This window comes from Perna viridis, chromosome 1, assembly GCF_037379345.1.
Source record: "Perna viridis isolate PV_CMFRI_1.1 ecotype Kerala chromosome 1, ASM3737934v1, whole genome shotgun sequence".
Taxonomy (NCBI): Eukaryota; Metazoa; Mollusca; class Bivalvia; order Mytilida; family Mytilidae; genus Perna; species Perna viridis.
Window position 1 is genome coordinate 12,347,552 of NC_142445.1, and position 9,815 is coordinate 12,357,366.

Below are 9,815 nucleotides of genomic sequence, written 5' to 3' on the forward strand. Positions count from 1 at the left end.
AATGGTTGTATGAGTATAGTGACAACTATATTGTCTTTGATTATCTGTCCTTGTCAGCCCTTTATTTTATGGTTGCGCTAACCTTTTACTGTAAATAATTTCTTTGCATTTTATTGATGTTTCATAATATTAATTTTCAAGCATCTCAATTGACATGGTTTCACAACATATTTCAAATCAGTGGAGGTTGTGAATTATGTTGAAATATTTCATTTTGTAACACTTATATTTCACAACTGTATGGTAAAATTGAGGATAAAATAAAACAGATTATTTATTGTCTCTGTTCCTCTGTTTTTAGCTGTTGGTTAGATGTGACTGAAACATTTATCTGGACATTTGCTGGACCTGTAATGGTTGGAGCTTTGGTAAGTGTTGGTTTATGCTTAATTACAAATTATGAAGAACATGACGTAACAGTGTTAGCAGTACATGTACAGCAGAATGTATAACATCATGTTGGATGGAAATTTATCTTAATGAATTTTTCCTGAAATTTGGCATTTTAATTATCTTGAACTGTTCGTATCATCTAAATGAACTACTTGAAATCCAAGTTCTTTTACCAAGTTGGACCAATTGAAATGATAAATCATTTTGCCAACTATTTCTAAACAATGTCATACATTTTTTGTGTCACTTACTAAGAAGGACTCTCAATGGAGAACAAACATTGTTTTATTGGTGTATGTAGGTAAGTTGAATGTGACAATATCCTCAGTCTAGGAGGATTTATTTGAATGCTATCTCCTCATAAACACCCCCTAATCATATTGATAACTTTTTCCAGAGTTGTATTGTGGTAACAGTCCTAGGATTCCATGCAACAACCAGAGAAAAAGTTCATGTTTCAAATGTTTCATCTCACAGGTATGTGAACATTGTATACCTTTGAAAGTTTAAATAATGCAGAACAGGTTGTCATTTTTAACTGTTCAATTTTCTGAAAATGACTTAAGCAATCTTTATTTTCATAGAGTGTTAATGATTTGAATCTTGTCTAGTTAAGGGAATTCAAAAATGATTTTACCTAGTGAACTATCTAGGGGGAGGAAAATGAAAAATTGACAAAGTGGGAGTCAGTATTTGATTACTCTCTTGTCGGTAGCATTTTTAAGCCATATATGTTTTTTAACAATCTAGCTATCCTATGGTGGCTTTTTTTCAGATGTAGAATATTCTTAGGAGTATTTTTGTTATTGTTACTGGGATTGACCTGGATACTAGGATTACTTTCTGTCAACTATGATTCCCAAGCCTTACATTATGTCTATGCTGTATTCATCACAGCCCAGGGAGTTTTCATGTTGATAGCCTACGTTATTGGTGATAGTAAGGTAAGTGTGGTCCTGAGTGTTAGTAAGGTTAGTGTAGTTCTGGGTGATATTAAGGTTTGTGTAGTTCTGGGTGATATTAAGGTTTGTGTAGTTCTGGGTGATATTAAGGTTAGTGTGGTCCTGAGTGGTATTAAGGTTAGTGTAGCTCTGGGTGATATTAAGGTTAGTGTGGTCCCGAGTGTTAGTAAGGTAAGTGTAGATCTGGTTGATAATAAGGTTTGTTTGGTCCTGAATGTTAGTAAGATTAGTGTAGCTCTGGGTGATATTAAGGTTAGTGTGGTTTTGGGTGATAGAATAGTTGATAGTTAGAATAGTTTGGGTTGAAAGTAAGGTTTGTGTGGTTTCTCTTATGATGGTTTATCTACTTAATACTAAACTTGATATTTGTTCTATACCAGTAGTTTGAATTTTCTTATGAGCTCATTGTAGGAGGAATTACAAACTAATCTGGTGGCATTATAAATCAGGTGTTCACTTGTCATTCAGTTTCAATAAAATAACTCCAGATAAGGAATAAACAGTTCTTACTCATTGTGAAACCCATACTTGTCAATGTAAATGTAGACTGCATGTCATTTCCTAAATTGACTTTTGAGTGTTTTAACTTGTAACCTTTGTGCATTATTTTATCCCACCATGATCCAAAGAATAACTAAGTAGATGAATAAATAAATTCTTGTTGATGTGCTGACAGTTGTATATATTTTTTGACAGGTACGAGAGCAGGTTAAAAGACAATGGCATAAATGTCGAGGTAGAGATACTAAATCAGAAGAAAACCTGGTTGGCAGGGGTAATACTGTCTCTGTGAGTAACTTTTCTTCAAATCTATTTGTAAATAAGGGGCTGATTTTTGCTTGGAATGACAAAGTTAACTCTTTCTGTTGTTTTTGTATAGCAGTATGTCTTGAAAGAGTAATCAAGGGAACCAAGGTTATAGCGGTAATCAAAAGAATTTAATCCAGGGACAAAGACCAGACATGGAAAACAGACATATACAACAAAGAACATGAAGTAACTAAAATCATACATACGAAGTAACAAAAGCAAATGAGCAACTCAGACTCCACTAAAAACTGGGAGCATGGACCAGGTGCACCGTTGCAAAGTAACAAAAGCAAATGAGCAACTCGGACTCCACTGAAAACTGGGAGCATGTAACTTAACAATTATTGATAAATTTGCTATAGTTAAAATGTTCCTTTGATTTGTTTGGCATTTTTTCTAAACCACTTTTTATCTATGTTTTTAAAGAATGATGCGATAATATCTAAGTTAATTTTAGTTTGCTCAGAAAGTGAACATTTGAAGTTTAGATTTTTATTAATTATTCAATTTGAGCGTGGATTTGATATTTCGATCTTGCCTATTTTCATGAATAACAGAGGTACCTATTGATCTATTTTACAGAGGTCGGCCTTAGCTTACAGAAATGATTCATCTTATGAAGGAAATCTGAACAGAATTAGTGTTGGCATTACAGCATCCTCTACAACTAGTCGATCAACAAGCAAAAACAGTGGGGGATTATTTAAAGGTGAAGACTATCTCTGTAGCAATAGTACTTCAACCTCAGGACATGCCCCTGGGGCATTGTATCAAAATAAAAAGTCCTCTCTGGCTCCCTTTGCATATGATTCCAAGATCTATTCCAAGAGAAAGAAGAAGAAGGGTGAGCCATTGGGTGGTGGATTTGTTATAACAGTTTGTGGTGCTGGTTGGAATTATTTCCCTTAACTTTTTGTTGCCACAATTTCTATTTAAGTTATTTCCATATCTATGTTACACCAGAACATCTTCTCATGTCACTTCCCTAACCATATTGATCTGGTTTACTTCTAACATTATTTTGCTAGAATTATGCATCTTCTAATTATGTTACTACCACACAGTACATAAAAAAAATCCTTCTCTTTATATGTTCTAATGCCCATTCTGGTTTATTTACTGATGAACCGTATAAAAATAACAGATATTATTGTCATATAGTGATTACATTTAAGATGACAGAGTTCACTATTGATTTGATTGGTTTGACTGATTAATATTGGATTTTGGATTGTCAACAAATAACAAGCTTTATAACATATTTAATTACTTGAGAAGAACAAATTTTCCCCCTCCACACACATACACATACAAACAAGTTTTCAAGCTTTCCAAAATTAAATGAATGTCCTCATTTTAATTACATTATGTGATAGGACAAGGGGCATTGTATTTTAGTTCTTATTGCTAGAGATTATTTAGTTATTGTTTGGGAAATGGATTGATGACCAATTATATGCATGCTATGCTAGATTGATGAATAGTTATTTTTTGTTTTGTTTTTTTGTTCTAAATTTCTATGTATTTTGTCTTTTTATGGTAATTGTATCCATATTAAGGTAAGTTGTAATAACAGGTTGATAGTGATTTGAAGGTTAAAGCTTTATGTCCAGTAAGATATCTGTGACTTCTGTATACCTTTTTTCATTTTTAGAATCATTATTACCACATTGATTGTTGATCATTTAATAATAAATGAGTGTCTTATGTATATACCTAAGGTAGGTGGTACCAGTATTAATATTGAGGGTATTATCTTTAAAGTTGTTTGATATTAAAATTTTGTTGATGGGCATGTGTAACGTAATTAGAATATTCAATCTTAAAAAATAATGAAGAAATACTATTATTCCTCTTGTTGCAAACTTCTAAAACTACATTGTATCTGTAAGGGATTGCTTGAATTAAATGTTTGTTATGAAATTTTCAGAACAAGAGATTGATGAACATGGCAGAGTCAAACATCCAAATGACTCTGATTCTGATAGTGATGTGTCTGACGGCAATATAAGTTTAGAATTAGCATCAAGTCACTCATCAGATGAAGAGGATGATGATGACAATGTACAGGCATGGGAGAAACAGTTATCTAGTAATAAAGTAGTGGGTAAGTATTATAGTAAAAAAAAATGTTAAAAAAATGTTCGTAGGAAAATACTATATACCATATTAACGATACTGAATGTTATGCTTATTTTTAATGTCAAATTTTAAGTTTTTAAAACTCAACATGTTATTGCTTATTGGTTTATGTCACTGTAAGTGAGTAAATTTGTATAAAATTCTCTGATTTATTGTTTACGGCTCTCCCTCAAAAGCTTGAAATTTTTGGAAATGGTAAAACTTTAAGAGTGGGTAACTTTATGATTCCTCTACCACAGAATTGCAGAACATCATTCATAATACAAGCATTGTGAACATGATTGTGACATCAGACAAGAAATTTCTGAGATTGGATTTCATGAAGAAAGTTTCATTATTACATTAGCTTGTCAGTACTTTTACCTCTTACTTTTATTTTTGTAGAAGAAGCGAAAGAACAGATAAGAAAAAAGAAGAAAGAAAAGGAGGAAGCTGATAAACCACAGTTAACTGTATCAGGTATGCAGCTTTCATTTTAGATTTATTCCCTATAATTATTATCTGTAGTGAATGGTGAATATTGTTTTACATCTTTATCATCCAGTCTACTTTGATTATTTACTTATAAAATCACTCCTTGTTTACTTACTTAATTGGTTTTCACATTAATTAAAAAAATCTTGGGTGATTTTTCTGTGAGTGGTAGTTAAAAGATCTAGTTTTGGTTAGTTTTGGTTCAGGTTAAAAATTCTTATATCTTATAATCTCTTAGATGTAATTCTTATTTCCACCTTCTTCTCTGGTATGTACTGATATTTAGTGCAAAATTTGTTTATTTTCAGATCGTCCTCAGATATTTAGCAACAATCCACAGTACAATCATTGGCCAGGGGATCCCCCTCATCTAGCCAGCTACCCTCACATTAATGATACAGACTTCCATCCTTCGGATCAGTACACGCTATCCAGTATACAACAAACAATGTCCAGTGTACCACCAGATGTCACTTTACATGCTCAGGATTATCAAGGTACCAGGGACTGTCTGGCTAGTACAACATACACTAGTAGTGACATGGCCAGTACAAGTAACGATTACTCCAGTCAGTACACTGCTAGTAGGGATGCACAAAGCAGTAATGATTATGAGAGCATTAGAGATTATCAGCCTTCTTCCAAACCAGGGGCAATAAGAATGGGGGTCTTTTATAGATGATGAAGTTTATTGAAATAATTTGAAATATTTTTCACTCATGACAGTGCCAAATTAAAACTTGATCATTTAAAAGATTTTTGTGGCCAAATGAAATGCTATATAGGGCAGCAATATAGTTGTTAAGTTAAAATGTGGAAAAAAAGAAGCCTTGGTTTAGATTTTGCTTTGATCCTCATGTTCAGTCAAATCACTGCCCTATACCATATCTTCCCATGTTAAATGGGAGTTCACCAGTAAGTACAAGACTAAGGAATATTGATTAGGACTAAGTGAAAGTTGGTTGGATTTTGCCTTGAAAGACATTCCATTTCATATCAGTGTTTGCTCATGAATGTGTATCCTATTGTTGATAATTGCTGTAAGATTTTGTTGATGTAAATATGAATGAAATTCTATTTATTTTGTTATTTTTTTTTCTTTACAAATGTTTATATTTTTGTTGCTTTTTCTGTTAAATTGTTCAGTGTGCTTTGTGTTTGTGGATATGTGAAATAATGAATGTTGTCTATAATGCTGTAAATAAATTCGTTAACTCTGTTGTGTAAAGATAATATAACATGAAATATATGAGAAAGGCTAGCATCAGAAACTGTACTAAGCATGATAGGCATGGCATTGACAGTGATGTTCATGTGCACATTCAAAGTGAATAATATTTGCTTGGCAACAAAGTCATTTAACCATAGTTGCTACTGCTTTTCATTCATACATGATATGAAAGAGAAGCACTGGATCAGAAAGCACGTTTTCAGCAGTGCAAGTCAAAAAGAATTTAATATACGTCCATAAGATTTTTAAATGGGTTAAGTATAATGATTTTTTTTAATACTTGTTCAAACTTAATAAGTAGGGGGAAATTGCAAAGAAAGAAATTCAAGTTATTTTTTAACTTAATTGAGTGATTGCTTATTTGTGTGCATTTAGGTCCTAGAGATTACATAATACCTCCACAACGTACAGACAGTTTACTGAATGACTCTAGCAGTATAAGTAAAGTATCGACGGGCAGAGATAATCTGCCGTCAGAACGGTTGAAAGTTCAAGTGCTAACTCATAATGGCAGTATCTCCTCTGACTCAGAGTAAGTGTAAGTGATATCAAAATTTTCTCTTTTGGTCTGGGTGAATTGGGAAGAAATACTTTTTGGCATATAACAGAATATTAGAACTGAAAATTAAAAAAGTATGACAGTATTTGGCTTTGCAGTTATTGTTATTTCACTGTCATTTTTTATATGAATTCAGTTCATTTTATTTCTCATGTAAATGCTTGATTAACATCTATTTATATGAAGTTTAATTATTGATGTGAACATCATATTTGGTAATACTATACTTGGTCTCTGAAATAAAAATTTAACAAGCAACCACTTGGCACAATTAAATTAGTCACATGTGATTTGACTTGTGTCACCACATCACAATTTGATTTGAGCATGTATAAGGATTTATCCTATCATAGTACTATGCATGGTTTAGGTGAAATTTTCCTGATGTTGATGATATGTTGTGTATGCATGATTAGTGTTTTGTTTTGATAGTACATGTGCTTTAATGACAGAATAAATCTCTGCATGAATTATGTACTGTTTCCTGTTTCCAGACTAGTGGTGTAAAATAATTCTCATAAAATATCATTTGTACATGAAGGAGATTCACTTCATATTCTCACCTGTCACTATTAAGGTGTAAGATCCTTTAGATACTTTCTTGTTTGTGTTTTTTTTTATGTTTAAAAGACTTTTTAAGTAATTTCACCAACTAAAGATATTTACCTCCACTCTACACTTAACAATGTTTATTTTGTTAATTAGCATGAGTGCATGTTTGCATGGATTTGTTTTAACTTTTCTTTTTCTGTTTATTTTTTGTAGATGCAGTAATGAGACCACAGTATAGCGGTTCCAAAGAAAAACGCCAAGTGTCATAATATAAACATTGATCTCAAAATCTTTCATTTCATCATTCCCATTAATCAGATGAATTCATCGTTTTATCCATTCCATATGATAATGCTCATTTATTTTGTCATTGTGATTTGAAATCCATATATTGGATATTTCTTTTACTCAATTTTATGGTCATTATTAAGCAAGTTCATGTTTGGATTTCTTGCAGCCAGGAAGAAATTGCTTGATCCAAACTATTAATTTCATTCACTGTCATTGCCCCATTTAGATCTTAATTTTTTCTAAGTACATGTAATCAAATTTTTACATCATGTAGTTGAATTAAAAATTTTGATCTTTGAAATCCATTTTTAAAAATACCAAAGCTATTTATATGATTTTATACTTTTTTTTGCTATTTGATATTTTTACTTTCAGTTAGGTGTTGTTGCTATACACTTTTATTCCTTTGCTGACATATATTTTCTATTATGCCATTCAAAGTTAATTTCTTGGTTCTCAGACCTGCCTGTGTCTCTCTTTTGAGAGTGCCTCATTTCCCATTTTTATCACCTTATTACAAGTAAAAACAAAAAGTGCCACCATCATTTTGTGTGCCTATGAACATTGTGAAAAGTGCCCTCATTTTTTTCTGGAAATAAATAGGTAAGAAGAAATGTTTCCCTCCCTCATTGGTTCCTGAGAATCAAGAAATAAATTAAGAATAGACACAATAAGAAGGTTATCAATGTTCTATGTATATTGATGCAACTAAATACTGAAGCACTTTTTACATTTTGCATCTGTTATGAAGGAATCAGTATATTTAAAATGTGTTTTATCAAGTTTTAATAGGCTTACAATAAAGTGTTTGAAGCTGCAAAAGCAGGAGTTACTTTCAGCATTGGTTAACAAAACGAGATTTAGAAGTCTTCTATCTGAAAATCCTTTACTCAAATTTTTTGCTGTTATTCATTTTAGCATAAAATTGTACTTAACCCACTTACAATTAAAATATTGTGGGAAAATTAATGACTGTGATTAATCTGTATAGGTTGTGTATGTCTAAACACATTGTATGCGTGTTCATGTAGTGTGTAAGTGAATATAAATGTAAATGTATGAAAGAGTGAACAAAATAAGAAATAGTATGAATGACTTCACTTGTGAGATGAAATGTGATATTTAATGTGGATTTGTAAAAATTTTATATATTTGATTTGCTTTATATAAGGACTTGTCTTTATATGAGCTTTCTTTTATAGAAAATACATCAAAAGTAAATAAAAAATAATAACATTGACTAAGTCTTCTAGTCTATGGTAAGGATGGTTTACTCTTAAATGATGCAGTGGTGGACCTTAACAATTACAAAAAGACCCCAAATTTCCTTAAGGCTGCTCCAGTAAAACATATTAGGGATGAGGAAGGCATTTTTATTCTTTGTATGTGGGATTTCAGGTCTCTGAACAAAATATAAAGTTTAATACAAAACATCAATATATCTTCAATGGGTGACTCTCCTGGTCAAAAAGTGTCTTTCCTGGGTACATCATATCTTTTAATGAAACAGCCCTTAAGAAATACATTAAAAATGGGCAAAATAATAGTGTTGATAATGAAATGCCAAAAAATGAATTTGTTTGATTGTTCATTGACCTATATTTCATTCTGAGTAATTTTCAAGGTTAATATATTAACATTTAATCACAGTTTGCTTTTCTCAGCTCAGGGAGCATTGAAATTGTGTACATTAAAAATATACTGCGGATTGAAAATTCACAACAGTACAATAATAGAAACTTAATTCCAAATCAAATTAAAAGTAATATGATGATATACAGATCAAGTAAAAATATGGACAACTGTGAATAAAAAAAAACTTCGAGGTAATGTACACAAGGAATGAATGTGACTCAAGCTATTACTATTACTCAAAAAAAAACACACCTGCTTAAACTTGATACGACATTTCTCAGGTATGAAGGAAAAATAGTAACATGTTTAGGACCAAGTTTCCTAGATGATATCAATGACGAAAGACATATGTTTACATTTGAATTGGGTCACAAGTTCTGATGGACAAAAATATATTCCCATAATGGTCCTAAACATGTTCCCATGTTTTGAAACATAAGGAAACGTGTTGAAATTTTTCCTGCGTATTGGCTCACAAGTGTACAACCTGACCACACTAAAATTCTGACATGTTTTGAAAAAAAAAAAGAAGGCAAACCTGAAGACTTGCACATTGTACAGTTTATTATGCTGAAGCTTCAAACCAAATGTCATGTTAACATTTCTCAAGTTTTATCTGACTGATATAAGGACAGCAGAAGTTAGAATGAAATATTGGGCAAACCAAGTGTTACATTCTCAAAAACATAGCAGTCCCAGGACTTTCATTGCTAAATCAAATACATGTGATGGCCAATAAACCTTCAAATAAAATGCAGTGTAAGGT

The 9,815-nt window shown here is 31.7% G+C and overlaps 1 protein-coding gene across 8 annotated transcripts in view; it reads left to right on the forward strand.

Moving 5' to 3' along the window:
- The window catches only part of LOC148627291 (cadherin EGF LAG seven-pass G-type receptor 1-like), a 51,213-nt gene extending 42,559 nt beyond the window's left edge, over positions 1–8,654 (forward strand). For 2 of the 8 annotated variants that reach the window (XM_088571025.1, XM_088571027.1), the window contains 10 exons: positions 302–368; positions 791–870; positions 1,169–1,337; positions 2,052–2,144; positions 2,748–3,009; positions 4,096–4,272; positions 4,692–4,766; positions 5,090–5,278; positions 6,388–6,544; positions 7,337–7,501. In XM_088571025.1, the coding sequence (XP_088427151.1) occupies positions 302–368; positions 791–870; positions 1,169–1,337; positions 2,052–2,144; positions 2,748–3,009; positions 4,096–4,272; positions 4,692–4,766; positions 5,090–5,278; positions 6,388–6,544; positions 7,337–7,361 (1,294 nt within the window). In that variant the 3' untranslated portion in view covers positions 7,362–7,501. Of the gene's footprint in view, positions 1–301; positions 369–790; positions 871–1,168; positions 1,338–2,051; positions 2,145–2,747; positions 3,010–4,095; positions 4,273–4,691; positions 4,767–5,089; positions 5,279–6,387; positions 6,551–7,336 lie in introns of all 8 variants that reach the window. The other 6 variants (XM_088571043.1, XM_088571048.1, XM_088571054.1 and 3 more) reach the window with 4 other exon arrangements.
- Positions 8,655–9,815: the final 1,161 nt, after the last annotated feature.